The 17,274-nt window shown below is 46.7% G+C and overlaps 1 protein-coding gene across 5 annotated transcripts in view; it reads left to right on the top strand.

Moving 5' to 3' along the window:
• The window catches only part of LOC137326706 (centrosomal protein of 128 kDa-like), a 359,621-nt gene that overhangs the window by 1,160 nt on the left and 341,187 nt on the right, over window positions 1-17,274 (top strand). For all 5 annotated transcript variants that reach the window (XM_067992037.1, XM_067992041.1, XM_067992038.1 and 2 more), the window contains exons 2-3: window positions 14,104-14,255; window positions 15,167-15,253. In XM_067992037.1, the coding sequence (XP_067848138.1) occupies window positions 14,118-14,255; window positions 15,167-15,253 (225 nt within the window). In that variant the 5' untranslated portion in view covers window positions 14,104-14,117. The remainder of the gene's footprint in view (window positions 1-14,103; window positions 14,256-15,166; window positions 15,254-17,274) is intronic.

Genomic DNA, 17,274 nt, shown 5'->3' with positions numbered 1-17,274 from the left:
TCCCCCCTTTCTTCCCTCCCCCTCTTTCTTCCCTCCCCCCTCTTTCTTCCCCCTCCCCCCTCTTTCTTCCCCTTCCCCCCTCTTTCTTCCCCTCCCCCTCTATCTTCCCTACCCCTCTTTCTCCCCTCCCCCTCTTTCTTCATCCCCTCCCCACCTCTTTCTTCCCTCCCCCCTCTTTCTTCCCCCTCCCCCCTCTTCCTCCCCCCCCCCTCAATCTCATCCCCCCCCCCTCTTTCACTCCCCCCCCCCAATCTCTCCCCCCCCCCCTCTTTCTTCCCCCCCCCCCTCTATCTCTCCCCCCCCCCACTTCTTCCCCCCCCCCACTACTCCTCCCCCCCCCCCTCTTACTCTCCCCCCCCCTCATCTCTCCCCCCCCCCTCATACTCTCCCCCCCCCCCACTTACTCCCCCCCCCCTCTTTCTCTCCCCCCCCCCCCTCTAACACTCCCCCCCCCCTCTTCTCTCCCCCCCCCCCCTCTTTCTCTCCCTCCCCCCCCCTCTTTCTCCCCCCCCCCCCTCTTTCTCACCCCCCCCCCCCTCTTCTCACCCCCCCCCCCTCTTCTCTCCCCCCCCCCACTCTCTCCCCCCCCCACTCTTCCTCCACCCCCCCCCCCTCTTTCTCTCCCCCCCCCCCCCTCTTTCACTCCCCCCCCCCTCTTTCTCTCCCCCCCCCCCACTTACTCTCCCCCCCCCCACTTTCTCTCCCCCCCCCCCACTCTTTCTTCCCCCCCCCCCACTCTTCTCCCCCCCCCCCACTCTTTCTTCCCCCCCCCCCACTCTTCTCTCCCCCCCCCCCCCACTCTTCTCTCCCCCCCCCCACTCTTCTCTCCCCCCCCCCCACCTCTTTCTCTCCCCCCCCCCCACTCTTTCTCTCCCCCCCCACCACTCTTTCTCTCCCCCCCCCCCCACTCTTTCTCTCCCCCCCCCCCACTCTTCTCTCCCCCCCCCCCCACTCTTCTCTCCCCCCCCCACTCTTTCTCTCCCCCCCCCCACTCTTTCTCTCCCCCCCCCCCCACTCTTTCTCTCCCCCCCCCCCACTCTTTCTCTCCCCCCCCCCCCACTCTTTCTCTCCCCCCCCCCCACCTTTCTCTCCCCCCCCCCCACTCTTTCTCCTCCCCCCCCCCCCACTCTTTCTCTCCCCCCCCCCCACTCTTCTCTCCCCCCCCCCCACTCTATCTCTCCCCCCCCCCCACTCTTTCTCTCCCCCCCCCCACTCTTTCTCTCCCCCCCCCCCACTCTTTCTCTCCCCCCCCCACTCTTCTCTCCCCCCCCCACCTTTCTCTCCCCCCCACTCTTCTCTCCCCCCCCCACTCTTCTCTCCCCCCCCCCACTCTTTCTCTCCCCCCCCCACTCTTTCTCTCCCCCCCCCCACTCTTTCTCTCCCCCCCCCACTCTTTCTCTCCCCCCCCACTCTTCTCTCCCCCCCCCACTCTTTCTCTCCCCCCCCACTCTTTCTCTCCCCCCCACTCTTTCTCTCCCCCCCACTCTTTCTCTCCCCCCCCACTCTTTCTCTCCCCCCCCCCCCACTCTTTCTCTCCCCCCCCACTCTTTCTCTCCCCCCCCACTCTTTCTCTCCCCCCCACTCTTTCTCCTCCCCCCCACTCATTCTCTCACCCCCCCACTCTTTCTCTCCCCCCCCCCCACTCTTTCTCTCCCCCCCCACTCTTTCTCTCCCCCCCCACCCTTCTCTCCCCCCCCACTCTTTCTCTCCCCCCCCCCACTCTTTCACTCCCCCCCCCCCACTCTTCTCTCCCCCCCCCCACTCTTTCTCTCCCCCCCCCACTCTTTCTCTCCCCCCCCCCTCTTCTCTCCCCCCCCCCACTCTTCTCTCCCCCCCCCTCTTCTCTCCCCCCCCCCTCTTTCTCTCCCCCCCCCCCCCCCCCCTCTTTCTCTCCCCCCCCCCTCTTCTCTCCCCCCCCCCCCTCTTTCTCTCCCCCCCCCCCCTTCTCCCCCCCCCCTCTTTCTCTCCCCCCCCCCTCTTTCTCTCCCCCCCCCTCTTCTCTCCCCCCCCCCTCTTTCTCTTCCCCCCCCCCCTCTTTCTTCCCCTCCCCCCTCTTTCTTCCCCTCCCCCTCTTTCTTCCCCTCCCCCTCTTTCTTCCCTCCCCCTCTTTCTTCCCCTCCCCCTCTTTCTTCCCCTCCCCTCTTTCTTCCCCTCCCCCTCTTTCTTCCCCTCCCCCTCTTTCTTCCCCTCCCCCCTCTTTCTTCCCCTCCCCCTCTTTCTTCCCCTCCCCCCTCTTTCTTCCCCTCCCCCCTCTTTCTTCCCCTCCCCCTCTTTCTTCCCTCCCCCCTCTTTCTTCCCCTCCCCCCTCTTTCTTCCCCTCCCCCTCTTTCTTCCCCTCCCCCCTCTTTCTTCCCCTCCCCCCTCTTTCTTCCCCTCCCCCCTCTTTCTTCCCCTCCCCCTCTTTCTTCCCCTCCCCCCTCTTTCTTCCCCTCCCCCTCTTTCTTCCCTCCCCCTCCCCCCTCTTTCTTCCCCTCCCCCCTCTTTCTTCCCCTCCCCCCTCTTTCTTCCCCTCCCCCCTCTTTCTTCCCCTCCCCCCTCTTTCTTCCCCTCCCCCTCTTTCTTCCCCTCCCCCCTCTTTCTTCCCCTCCCCCCTCTTTCTTCCCCTCCCCCCTCTTTCTTCCCTCCCCCCTCTTTCTTCCCCTCCCCCCTCTTTCTTCCCCTCCCCCCTCTTTCTTCCCCTCCCCCCCCTCTTTCTTCCCCTCCCCCCCCTCTTTCTTCCCCTCCCCCCCCTCTTTCTTCCCCTCCCCCCCCCTCTTTCTTCCCCTCCCCCCCCTCTTTCTTCCCCTCCCCCCCCCTCTTTCTTCCCCTCCCCCCCCCTCTTTCTTCCCCTCCCCCCCCTCTTTCTTCCCCTCCCCCCCCTCTTTCTTCCCTCCCCCCCCTCTTTCTTCCCCTCCCCCCCCTCTTTCTTCCCCTCCCCCCCCTCTTTCTTCCCCTCCCCCCCTCTTTCTTCCCCTCCCCCCCCTCTTTCTTCCCCTCCCCCCCTCTTTCTTCCCCTCCCCCCCTCTTTCTTCCCCTCCCCCCCCCTCTTTCTTCCCTCCCCCCCCTCTTTCTTCCCTCCCCCCCCCTCTTTCTTCCCCTCCCCCCCCCCCTCTTTCTTCCCCTCCCCCCTCTTTCTTCCCCTCCCCCCCCTCTTTCTTCCCCTCCCCCCCCTCTTTCTTCCCCTCCCCCCTCTTTCTTCCCCTCCCCCCTCTTTCTTCCCCTCCCCCCCCTTTCTTCCCCTCCCCCCTTTCTTCCCCTCCCCCCCCTTTCTTCCCTCCCCCCCCCCTTTCTTCCCCTCCCCCCCCCTTTCTTCCCCTCCCCCCCCCTTTCTTCCCCTCCCCCCCCCTTTCTTCCCCTCCCCCCCCCTTTCTTCCCCTCCCCCCCCCTTTCTTCCCCTCCCCCCCCCCTTCTTCCCCTCCCCCCCCTTTCTTCCCTCCCCCCCCCTTTCTTCCCCTCCCCCCCCCCCTTTCTTCCCCTCCCCCCCCCTCTTTCTTCCCCTCCCCCCCTCTTTCTTCCCCTCCCCCCCTCTTTCTTCCCCTCCCCCCCCCCTCTTTCTTCCCCTCCCCCCCCCTCTTTCTTCCCTCCCCCCCCTCTTTCTTCCCCTCCCCCCCCTCTTTCTTCCCCTCCCCCCCCCCTTTCTTCCCCTCCCCCCCCCTCTTTCTTCCCCTCCCCCCCCCCTCTTTCTTCCCCTCCCCCCCCCCCCCTTTCTTCCCCTCCCCCCTTTCTTCCCTCCCCCCCCCCCCCTCTTACTTCCCCTCCCCCCCCTCTTCTTTCTTCCCCTCTTCCCCCCCCCCCCCCCCGATTGAAACTAGTCCAGGAGATCACATGGACAGGTGTACCTTAAGGAAGATGGAAGAGTTTAAGAAGAAGGATGGTGAAGGAAAGAATAGGAAAAAAGGTTACTGAGGAGTATTAATGGGTCAAAGTTGAGTCTTTATTTGTGAATACACAAAGCATTAAGAACAAAATCTGCAACTAGTCACTAATCAGTGTTTTTTTATTATTCGTTCATGGGATGTGGGCGTCGCTGGCGAGGCCAGCATTTATTGCCCACCCCTAATTGTCCTTGAGAAGGTATGGAGAGATATGATGCTGTAGTCTTGATCCAAACTTGGTTTCAGCCGAAGTTGGACTGGGAACTAAAATATTCTTGGCTGTAACTTTTTCAGGAGTGATGGAGTGGGAAGAGGAGGGGTATGTGGAGTGAGCCCTAAAGGTAGCACCTCTGCGTGGCAAACAACCGCACCTCGAAGGGTGGTTTTACTTGCTGTTGGTCCTGACGACGTGCCCAGCTCTCTCTAGTGGAGTGTTGCATGCAGTTCAGGATGCAGAATAATAGGTAGGAATTTAGAGCTATGGAAACATTAAAGTGAAAATTGTCCAGGGCTGAGGGGTTATAGTTATGAAGAAAGGCTTGAAAATTTGGGACTTTTTCCACCTGATGAAACAAAGTTAAAGGGGGATCTAACAGGTGTTTGCAAAATTATGAAAGATTTTGATAGGGTAAATAATAGATTATTTCCAGTTGTTGGGAAATCAAAAACAAGGGGGCATAAACTGAAGGTTATCACTGGGAGAAAAAAAGTTAGTTATTTTCCACACAGAGGGTTATTAGAGCAGTGGGCCTCGTTGCGTGGGCTTTGAAGCAGAGAATTGGATATAAGTATTTGTAATGAATAGGTAAGGAATGGGCAGGGATTCAACACGGTAGCTCCAGCTTGAAGGGCTAGCACAGGTGTAATGGGATAAATGGCTTACTTGTGTGCTGTAACTTCTGTGCTGCTGTCTTATTTGGGCAGAAAAGAACATTTAGAAGATATACCAATTAAATCCATTAAACTTTCTGTGCATCTCTCTGTGAATTTGTGAATACACAAAGGGGAATAGCAGCATTTTATCCCATGAATGAGGAAGATCTATTGGATCTGAAGTAACAGTCATGAGTGAGCAATTATTTGTGCAATAAACTGGGTATTTAAGCATTACCATGAAATAGTTGATACAAATTTTGTTTATGCAAATTTTGCTATTTTTTTTCTCTTGCTCAATATCATGTGTCGTTTACTCAAGATGAATGTAACAGTGTTGTCACAAGGCTGTTGTCCAATATTGGAATATACAGGACCGGAAACGACCAGTGAGGTCCATTTGGATGGTCCCAATGTCTAGGAAATATATACCACAATACTTGTCTTGCCCCCCCCTCAAATTTTTCTCCTGGTATTTATCCAGCTCTCTTGGATTTGCTAAGATAATCTGCCTCATTCATACATTTACAACCTACTGTGAAAGAAGTTAAATCTAAACTGTATTTTCACCCTCCCTCTTCTGAATTTAAGGTTTACACCCTCTTGTTGAATCTGTGACTCTGTTAAACATATTGACGTCTTATGCCTTTATCTTGTAGAAGTTTTCAAGATTCTAGTCACCAATAAATCAAATAGGGAATTCAGAAGAAACTTCTTGACCCAAGGAGTGATGATAATGTGGAACTCACTACCACAAGGAGTAGTTGAGGCAAATATCATAAGAGGAAGCTAGATAAGCACATGAGGGAGAAAGGAATAGAAGGTTGTTGATAGGGTTAGATGAAGAGAGGTGTGAGGAGGCTTGTGTGGAGCATAAACGCCGGCATAGACCAGTTGGACTGAATGGCTTGTTTCTGTGCTGTACATTCTAGGTAAAGATCACCCTTGAGCCTTCTCTTTAGAGTAAATATTCCCAGCTTCTGCAGCCTCTGCTTCTAAATCAGGTGCCTAACTCCCGCTATACATTTAGTTATTGCATTCTCTCCCATACCTATATGTCGTTCACATAAAGAATGCTCCAGGTGGGGGCAAGACTAACACTGTGTACAAGCTCAGAATCACTTCCTGAGATTTGTGCTCTCTTTCTCCAGCTATACAGCCCAAGGTCATGTTTGCTGTCTTTACATCTCCAGCTATACAGCCCAAGGTCATGTTTGCTGTCTTTACAGCTGCTGCACACTGTGCTGCAGCAAAGATTTATCCTCCAGTATACCTAAATCCATCCCTTGTGTCTTGTAGAATAATACCATTTAGCTTGCATTGCTACTGTTCGTTATCCTTTTCCTTTGCATTTGTCCACATTAAATGACGAGTGCCACTCGTCAGCCAAGCTCTCCAGTCTATCTAGGTTAGAATCATAGAATCGTCGAGCACAGGAGGCGGCCGTTCCGTCCGTCGTGCCTAAACCAGCTCTCGGAAAGAGCTATCCACGCCCCTGCTCTTTCCTCGTTGCCCTGCAATTTTTTCCTTTTCAAGTATTTATCCAATTCCCGTTTGAAAGTTATTATTGAATCTGCTTCCACCATCCTTTCAGGCAGTGCATTCCAGATCATAACAGCTCTCTTCGTAGAAGCATTTCTCCTCATCTCCCCTCTGGTTCTCTTATCAATTATCTTAAATATGTGCCTTCCTGCTAGTGGAAACAGTTTCTCTCTATCTACTCTATCAAAACCTTTCATAATTTTGAACGCCTTGATTAAACCTCCCCTTAACCTTCTCTGCTCTAAGGAGTTCAATGTAAGTTTCTCTAGACTTCCGCATAACTAAAGTCCCTCATCCCTGGTACCATTCTATTAAATCTCCTCTGCACCCTCCTGTAGGCGTTGACATCCTTCCTAAAGTGTGGTACCCAGAACTGCAGCAGTTTGAGGTGGAAATGTTGTTTCCAGTTACGATACTAATGCATCATATCCATTTTGTACGGCAATGGATTGTGATTATCAAATGGGATTAATTGGAACTGCTGTGTGGATGGGTGTGCATATAATAAGTAACGATAGTTGAAAATGACCATAAGGCAACAATCTTGAAATCTTGTCAGGGTTTATATAATCTAACAATTTGAACCGAGTTGAGGTCATACCCTGAAATCACAGAAGAAAGTACTTTTTTTAAAAACAATTTGTGGGGATGGTTTTTTTTGCAGTAAGTTGATCGAGCTGAGAGCTGCTGTCGTTCTTGGTGCCTATATTGATTGATTTTTAACTGCTGTCCTATAATTGTAAGATTCAGCGATTAATGAGAAAAATACATAGTCATGTCTTCAATGTTCACTCGCATAGTCCAATGGTTAACTGTACATACGGAGCATTGAAATAACCTTCCTGTTCAGTAGGGCTGTGAGTAATTGGATGTTGTATTATTTAAATTAAGATCTGGTTTTGCTGTGTTTGTATGACTGCCACTTTTCTTTAGTATTGCAGGAGATGTTGGTTGTGTTGGGATTATCTGTGTCCCTATAGTGTTTTCCAGCAATTTGCATTACTGTGATCCTATGTGTCTACCGGCAGAGATTATAATGTGGATTACCAATTTTTTTTATTTTTTGAAATAGTAATTTGTTCACTATGATTTCTGTGACAATAACCAGAGGCAACACATCCCTACTGAAAAGAATCTGTCTGTCTTGCATACTATTGTGTTCAATATCTGTGTAGGCGATGTTCATTCGAGACGACAGTTTCCTAGAACAATGTCGGTTTAGATCTTGTTTTGTGTAATGAGGCAGAGTTAATTAGTAATCTCATATTAAGGGATCCTCTGGGGAAGAGTGATCATAATATGATAGAATTTCACATTAAGTTTGAGAGTAACATACTTAAGTCAGAAACTAGTGTCTTAAACTTAAAGCCAATTACATAGGCTTGAGGGATGAGTTGGCTAAGGTAGATTGGGAAATTAGATTAAAAGGTATGACAGTAGAAAAGCAATGGCAAACATTGAAAGAAATATTTCATAATTCTCAACGAACATACATTCCATTGAAAAATAAAAACTCCAGGGGAAAAGTGATCCATCCTTGGCTAACTAAAGAAATTAAAGATCGTATTAGATTAAAAGAAGAGGCTTATAATGTTGCCAAGAAGAGTAGTAAGACTGAGGATTGGGAGAGTTTTAGAAACCAGCAAAGGATGACGAAAAGAATGATAAAGGGAGAAAATAGAATGAGAGTAAACTAGCAAGAAATATAAAAATAGATTAAGAGCTTCTACAAGTATGTAAAAAGGAAGAGAGCAGCGAAAGCAAACATGGGCCCCTTTAGAGGCTGAGACAGGAGAAATTATAATGGGGAATAAGGAAATGGCAGATACGTTAAGATATTTTGTACCTGTCTTGACAGTAGGAGGCATAAAAACATACCAGAAATAATGGGGAACCAAGGGTCTAATGAGAGTGAGGAACTTAAAGTAATCCCCTAGACCTGATGGCCTACATCCTAGGGTTCTAAAAAAGGTGGCTGCAGAGATAGTGGATGCATTGGTTGTGATCTTCCAAAATTCCCTAGATTCTAGAACGGTCCCAGTGGATTGGAAGGTAGCAAATATAACACCGCTATTCAAGAAAAGAGGGAGAGAGAAAACAGGGAACTACAGGTCAGTTAGCCTGACATCAGTCGTCAGGAAAATACTGGAATCCATTATTAAGGAAGTGGTAACGGCGCACTTAGAATATCATAATATGATTAGGCAGAATCATCATGGTTTTATGAAAGGGAAATCGTGCTATTAGATGTTTTTGAGGGTGTAACTAGCAGATAAAGGAGAACCAGTTGATGTAGTATATTTTGGATTTTCTAAAGGCATTTGATAAGGTGCCACGTAAAAGGTTGTTACACAAGATAAGGGCTCATGGTGTTGGGGTAATATATTAGCATGGATAGAGGATTGGTTAATGGGCAGAAAACAGAGTATGAATAAATGGGTCATTTTCAGGTTGGCAGACTAACTAGTGGGGTGCTGCAAGGATCAGTGTTGGGCCTCAGCTATTTACAATCTATATCAATGACTGAGATGAAGGGACTGAGTGTAATGTATCCAAGTTTGCTGACAATACAAAGCTAGGTGGGAAAGTAAGCTGTGAAGAGGACACGGAGTCTGCAAAGGGATAGAGACAGGTTAAGTGAGTGGGCAAGAAGGTGGAAGATGGAGTATAATATGGGGGAATGTGAGGTTATTCACTTTGGTAGGAAGAATAGAAAAACAGATTTTTTAAATGGTGAGAAACTATTAACTGTTGGTGTTCAGAGGGATTTGGGTATCATTGTCTACGAAACACAGAAAGTTAACATGCAGGTACAGCAACCAATTAGGAAGGCGAAGGGTATGTTGGCCTTTATTGCAATGGGGTTGGAGTACAAGAGTAAGGAAGTCTTGCTACAATTATACAGGGCTTTGGAGAGACCACACCTGGAGTACTATGTACAGTTTTGGTCTCCTTACCTAAGGAAGGATATACTTGCCTTAGAGGCGGTGCAACAAATGTTCACTAGATTGATTTCTGGGGTGACAGCTTTGTCCTGTGAGGAGAGATCGAGTAGAATGGGCTTATAGTCTCTGGAGTTTAGAAGAATGAGAGGTGATCTCATTGAAAGGTATAAAATTCTTAGAGGGCTTGACGGTAGATGCTGAGAGGCTGTTTCTCCTGGCTGGAGAGTCTAGAACTAGGGGGCATAGTCTCAGGATAAGGGGTTGGCCACTTAGGACTGAGACGAGAAGGAATTTCTTCACTCAAAGGGTTGTGAATCTTTGGAATTCTCTACCCCAGAGTGGATGCTCAGTCGTTGAATATATGCAAGATTGAGATCGATAGATTTTTGGACTCAGAGAATCAAAGGGTATGGGGATCAGGTGGGAAAGTAGAGTTGAGGTTGAAGATCAGCCATGATCTTATTGAATGGCAGAGCAGGCTCGAGGGGCCGAATGGCCTATTCCTGCTCCTATTTCTTATGTTCTTAGAACATTCTTGTGTTCAACTCTCTGGCCAGTGACTTATTTTTTTTCTAAGAATGTTGGCTGGAGCACCTCTTCCTTTACCAAAGCTTTATAAAGGACCTGGTAGTAAGTATATAATGTGCCTACCGAGGTGATCTCTGAGCACTTTTTAAACCAGGTTTGACTCTGCACTGAAGTTTAACCATGTACCCAAGTGCTGGGAGGCGGCCTATGTACCTTAAACCTGATTTAAAATAGGTTAAAAGTGAGCCTGTGTCATTTTTGATTTTATTAGCTGTTATATCTCTCACTGATTTGTTTTATGTATGCAGAAAAGTAAAAACAAGGCATATTTATAGATTAGAGTGAAACTAAAAGAAAAGGGTCCACTGAAATTACAGAAGTGTGTAGGAGAGAGCAGTGCATGAAGAGGAAAGATTAAATGAATAAACTAAATCACAGCAATTATTTCAGACAGAATGAACACATTATAAGGCCAATGAGACTGGAAACTAATCAAACCTAGTTACACCAAAGAGTTGTATTGAAACAAACTAAGAAAATCAAAAACTTGCAGCATTGCAACTTTAAGGGCCACAGTCATTATCCATGTCTTACTTGAGATATGTTCCAACATGGTGCACTATGGAATGATGGTGATTGTTCTGCATCTGCAATTGCCACACACTGAGCTCCTGATTTCAATTGTACAGCTGTGGGCAGTTGTATGTGGAGGCCAGCCATGTCCCAGAAGGGAGAAAAGGAATAATAGTTTTATTAAAAGGTGCTGTTTTAATAAAGCCCTTTCATCAGCTTCAGGAATGATTGGGTACCTATATGTTGTAAGAACATGCCCTTCTTTCTTCAGCTGGAAAGCAAGAAAAGTAAAGGATATAGCATTTAATCCCAATTTGGTCAACACTCCATAGCCCACGGGGCCCAGAGGTGTGTAGAGCAGCAAGTCTGCCAAGGGCACTGATTAAAGGGAAAGTGGGCCACAAGTGGCTGCACTGACTTGAGCACTTAACTAAGAATTGGACTAGGAAGACTGAGGAAAATATTGCAAAGTTAGACATTAAGCATTGCCCTTAAGTGAGAGAAGTTGGCCATCTTATTGGTCAGCTGAGTAAAAAGTGTCTGGATTGTAAATCAAATATAGTTTAAAGAAGACCTCAAGGGGAGGACGATCACTGGGATTAGTAGTAGTACTTTATCAAATAACGGGCTCACCTATATGATGTAAAATGTGTTGTATAAGACTCAAAGACTTTGAGACTGTAAAGAAAGAAAAGCAATGATTAAGATACTTTTCAGGTTGCCTTTAAGTATTTAAGTTGTAAAGGTGAAATGATACCACCACCACCAACTGCTTGCATTTATATAGTGCCTTTAGTATAAATTGGTGTTTATCTTCGTGATTATTTATTAAAGGCATTTTGTTCATTAAACCTTAGCTGAGTCCTCCCTTTTGTGGCACTGTGTATGAGAACTTTTATCCCTATGTATGTTTTAGATAATTGTGACAACTTTATGCGGTGTGCAGAGATATAGGAAAATTGCATAAAGTGTTTCTTCTGTTTTGAGTAGTTAAGGCAGAGTTCGAGGACTTTGACACTACTGCGTATCAGACGACGTGTGTGTGTGCTTCGACCTAGTTCAGTATTTCTAATGCACTTAATCTAGATGATCCACTTGACATACTTATTTTAAAAACAGAGGTTACCATGATTAGACATTGTGCTACCAATCAAGACATTGTGCTTGGTAGCAACCCAAGCCCTCCTACTGTAATTATTTCAATTGTTGTGCTAGTTAAGCACAGGTAGGACAAAAAAAATGGCATCTTGTATGTTCTAAAATATCTCAACGACTAGGTTGGCCCTATATCTGCATAACCTATGCCTTGAAATTTGGCTATTAAAATAGTAGAAATGGGCTGCTGCTGCTCACAGGTTGTGGGATTGTGAGAAATCGGCAGGCCAGCAGGTCAGGCTGAGCGGGGGAAATCCTGGAACTAGGAGGTGGGGGGGGGGGTTTGAACACAGGCCCCAGAATTTTTGTGGAGCTAGGAGGAGCACTGTTGCACCTTAGGAAGCTATCTGCCATTTCTCCAGAGAATTCCTTGACTTTGAAGCATGACCTGCCTTTTAGAAATAAAAAGCAGGAAGTCTGAGACAAAAACTGCTGTGATCCACAGTGCCACCACCTGAGACCTACTCCAGTCTGTCCTCGTGCCAGTCCCCGTCGCCTCTACTGCCACTCCTTCTCTTCACTTTCCTGCGCTGCAACTCTGCTGTCATCCTGACTGCTTGATCTCAGCTGCATCTAGGAATCAGCTTTAAGTTGGCTAAGTATTTCTCACAGCTCTAAAAATGCTTAAGCAACTTAAGACGGTTCCTGGCCACGATTAGTGATATGGCTTTTCTCAACAGATGGATTCCCAAACCTCCTTCTCCAGCACTGTAATGGGAAGCCTGTGTTATTTTAAATAATTGTAATCTACAAGCTTTCGGAGGCTTCCTTCCTCAGGTAAATTTACCTGAGGAAGGAAGCCTCTGAAAGCTTGTAGATTTCAAATAAAAATTGTTGGACTATAACTTGGTGTTGTAAAATTGTTTACAATTGTCAACCCCAGTCCATCACCGGCATCTCCACATTATTTTAAATAGGCAGTTTAAATAACTCAGATTTCCCCTGCTTAGTGCTGGGGAACTGCTTTCCATGTTTACTTATCCCTCGTCCCTGTTTCCTCCTACTGGTTCTTGCTGCTTTTGCACCGCCCCAAGAATCCTTGTCTTTTCCCCCTCCACCAATTGACAACCTACCCTGACAAAACCCCTAGAAAACATTTTTTTCTCAGTGACAGCCTACAGCCCCTTCCCATTGTTCCTGCTCTGCAGGATCTCCCTCCCAGCACCCTCTCCTCCCAAATGTTCTCACCACTGCCATCCATTGTCCTACATCCCAAAACTATCCCTTTCCCAGTGCTCCCATCCACCGTTATCCTTGCTTCTCCCTCCCCAACTACCCGGTGGTACTACACTTTTTTAAAGATGATTAAAGGATTTGATAGGATAGATAGATAGAAATTATTTCTCTTGATGGGGGAGTCCAGAACAAGGTTGCATTACCTTAAAATTTGAACTAGGCAGTTCAAGGGTGTCAGGAAGCACTTCTTCACACCAAGGGTAGTGGAAATATGGAACTCCCTTAAAAAGGGAGGTCAATTGAAAATTTCAAAACTGAGGTTGATAGATTTTTGTTACGCAAGGGTAATAAGAGTTACAAAAGGCAGGTAGATGGAGTTAAGATGCAGATCAGCTATGATCTAATTGAATGGTGGAATAGGCTCGAGGGGCAGAATGGCCTCCTTTCCTGTGCTCCTACACACATACCTACCTTCAACCTGTAACATCTTCTGTACCAATTTTCTCGGTATCGTGGGCTACTTTTTTTAAAAAGAAAAAAATGTTAGTGATAAAATTAATTATTTAAATGAACATATAGTAATTAAAGCCAATGATTTATACCTTTTCAAGCAAATCTGTACATAATCATGGAATTTAACCTGAAAGTACCACTAACACAAGTACTGTGTAATAACTTGATTGATCGCTCTAATTTAGTGGCCCTGATAAATTATTTTTTATTTCATTCATGTGATGTGGGTGTCACTGGCAATGCCAGCATTTATTGTCCATCCCTAATTGTCCTTGAGAAGGTGGTGGTGAGCCACCTTCTTGAACCCTGCTGTCCATGTGGTGAAGATATACCCACAGTGCTGTACGTTGGGAGTTCCAAGATTTTGACCCAGTGACTATGAAGTACCGACGATATATTTTCAAGTCAGGATGGTGTGAGACTTGGGGTACTTTCAGGTGGTGGTGGTGGTCCCATGTGCCTGCTGCCCTTGTCCTTCTAGGTGGTAGAGGTTGTGGGTTTGGGAGGTGCTGTCGAAGAAGCCTTGGCAAGTTGCTGCAGTGCATCCTGTAGATGGTACACACTCTAGCCACGGTGCGCTGGTAGTGGAGGGAGTGAATGTTTAAGGTGGGGTGCCAATCAAGTGGGTTGCTTTGTCCTGGATGGTGTCGAGCTTCTTGTGTTGGAGCTGCACTCACCCAGGCAAGTAGCGAGTATTCCATCACATTCTTGACTTGTGCCTTGTAGATGGTGGAAAGGCTTTGGGGAGTCAGGAGGTGCGTCACTCACCACAGAATACCTAGCCTCTGACCTGCTCTTGTAGCCACGGTATTTTTAATGGCTGGTCCAGTTAAGTTTTTCAACACCATTCTCTTCTGTGCATGAGAATTGTTCTTGCATTTTGTGCAATGGTGTGATAGTCATCTCACTTTACCCATTTTCTAACCAAGTCTCTCTTTTTGTAGGCTGCAGCATACTTATGGCGGACTCGTCAAGTGACTCAGATGCGCGCAGTCACAACTTTTCCAGACGGCGAGGGCCACTGAAGGGAAGGGGCAGAATGCACAATGTTGGACGTGTCACTGACAAAATTGACACATTAGCAAGCACTTTACAGGTATCGTGTTGAATTTAGAAATGTGTTTTCAATAGTGCTTGCCAGAAAATTAAAAATGCAAAGGAAACTCTTGAGGGGAAACCTCATTATCTAAAATTGGTTATTTAAAGCTCTGTCCTGTGATGCCGGCCCTTAGCACATTTGACAGCTGCAGACAATGTCTGTTATATTATGCTGTATGGGTAAATGTGTCTATCTTCAGCAAGGCCTTTCTATGATGTGTCTGAGATCCCAAAAGGTTAAAAATGTAAATCAAATGTATATTAATTTAAATGCAGGACCATTTGTAGATAACTGAAATTTTTAAAAAAAGTTTATGATGACAGTTTCAGAAATTGAGCTAGTGATGTTGAAGGGATGTCAAATGGTGTCACGGCATGCTGGTGATCTCAGAATAGGTCTATAAGAGTGAAGCTGTTGCCTTAGATGAATGATCAGTGATCTGAGAGAAATTGAGTACAAGGCGAGAGTAATGAAATTCGCATTACGAGGTTTTCTTCCCACAGGGGTATTGAGAGCTTCGGATGTAGTTGGGAATCTGATTCCTTCATTGTGCTAATGCTTTTATAATTTCCTTGTTGATGTCTCTGTATGTAACAGACTTTACTGTAATAAGCAGCTGTTACATGATTACCTTGTTTAAAATCTTGTAAAGAATTTGAGCTAACCAATTTAAGCGCCTCTGAGACAGCCCAACTGGGATTAAGTGTTTGCACGGTGAGGAATTCGCTGTGACAGATTGGAGATGTGTCTTGCTTCGATGGTATTCTCTAATGACACCGATAAAGAGATTGCTATTTTAAAGTAAAGTTTTTATCGATTTTAAATGATTGGGGCCAGCTTCGGCAGTGACTCCATTTCTGTTTGAGGAGTTCAGTACTTTCTGATGTTTGAAGTTGAATTCATTTCAGGATACCAGTCGAGACCTAACGAGTGTTGACCGAATGCTGGGGCGGTATAGAGGCTACACCAGTGAACAAATGGAGGCAGTGGCAAAGGTAGGTACTTGCGAAAGATAGTCACTTTTTATAAGAGTAGTACTTCTCCCTTTTTTTTCTGCCCCTCTCTGCAGGTCAGTGTCAAACATCCACCACCAGGGCAGGTGGGTGAACAATCTGGTCTCATATTTCTGCTGTTCTGGTAGTGAGAAGACCACCGTAGCATGAGAAAGAAGTCATTTAACTTGCTCTTTAATTAACTCTAGCTACCCCACCCCCCATAGTTGTTGTTCTCTTGTTTGCTACGTCTTCTAAGGTGTTTTTACATTAGAAGAATTGAGCTGAAGGCAAACACGTGCTTTTTATGATAAACAACCTGATCTTCGTCGTTCCAGTGGGGATCTGTTTTACTGTGGGTCATGTGAGCTGCCATCTGACACACTGGCTCCACTTCGGGTCTACTAAAGGCAAGGAGCTGATTTAGGTGTCCTGATATCAATAGTGTCAAAGACTATCCAATTTAAAATGCTCAGGTTGAAATTGATCTGCAATGACATTACGTTGCAAATGTGTGGAGCAAACTGGGCTCTTGAATTGTGTTTGGTGTCTTGTGGGCCTACAGAGAATGGTATACGGTCAGTTAAAATAAACGGGAGAGCAGTGGAGGGTAGAATGCCATTCTCCCGAAACTATTTTTAACAAAGTAAATGGATCTCTGAGACAGCCCAACTGAGATTGAGGGCACAAAGGAATTTTAGAGGCAAGTCCACTCCGACAATTTGGAGATCTGTTTAGAATCGTAAAAGACTCTTGTTTAATATTTCTTTATGGGAATTTGTAGATTGATAGTATTGTAACAAATTTAAAATGTCCTCCTTGCTGGCTAAAGACTGCCCATCTGTATTAGCGTAAATGTTGATTTAAAGGGGGGGTTGTATAATCCTGACAAGGTTGATTGATTAATGAATACAACAGATGACCATCATTATTACTGTTGGCTCGCCCCCTAGCGTGGGTTTATTGCTCACTGTATAAGAGATGCTGTTCTATAGCTGTAAACATCACACTGGGAAATCCTGCCAGGCAACTTCTTTGCCTTTTGAAGTCTGAGTAGGGGGTAAGCGAATTAACTGGTAACTTTCCCAATTAGAGGCAAACAAACAAGTGTTCAAAGTGGGTATCATTGGAGCCTTGCATTGAAGTTTCTTCAGTGAATTTCTGCATCACCAGGTAGCTCACAAGCTGAGGCTCATAAAACCCACTGTGAATATCTGAATTTTTTATCAGAAGTTGGTCCCAAGTAGAAACATAATATCAAAGCATGGCCACAACATCCAGCAAGATTTGTTGTTGGAGCATAGAATGTTTTGCTACAAGTGGTAGTTGAGGCAGAGACCATTGTATCTTTCAGGGGATAAATGTTTGAAAGGAAGAAGAAAGAATTTGCATTTATATATTGCCTTTCACGACATCGGGACATCCCAAAGCGCTTTGCAGCCAATGAAGTACTTTTTTTTTCCTGAAGTGTTGTCACTGTTGCAATGTAGGAAACTGAAGTGGAGGAAGATACGGAGCCCTGGAGAGAGATCAGGGCAGTAAGGATAAATTTTGTATTGCTCTAGCAAAAGGCATTAACAGGCACAGTGGGCCGAATGGGATCCACCCAAGACCTAGATTTTGTAAGTTAAGTGAAATGCTATGGTTTATCTGCTTGCTGCTTTGACTTGCCTCCCCTAATTTTCCTTAAAAGTAATTTGTGGTATGTAGCCTGAGATATGCGGTCTGTTAAGTGGTGTTTCACCATCAGTCGGAGTGATCTGGAGTATATGGTGGTAACGCGGGTTATTTTCAGTCCCTATCCCAATAGTAAAAGTGCTCGGAGTTCACCATTCAACTCGCTACCCAGATTACTTTGTGCATAAGGTCATGTTTCGATTCATAGGAAGTGTGGGTTTGCCTGGGGAAGGGAACCTTTGGGTATGAGAGGAAGCATCTGCAGTGCACCCGAACTGTACTGTGTATGCATTAGCATTTTGTGTCTTGAGGCTGCACTGACGTGCTCATTCCCTAGGCACTGTTTC

Source organism: Heptranchias perlo, chromosome 10 (genome assembly GCF_035084215.1).
Source record: "Heptranchias perlo isolate sHepPer1 chromosome 10, sHepPer1.hap1, whole genome shotgun sequence".
Taxonomy (NCBI): domain Eukaryota; kingdom Metazoa; phylum Chordata; class Chondrichthyes; order Hexanchiformes; family Hexanchidae; genus Heptranchias; species Heptranchias perlo.
This window is presented reverse-complemented; position numbering and strand designations above follow the sequence as displayed.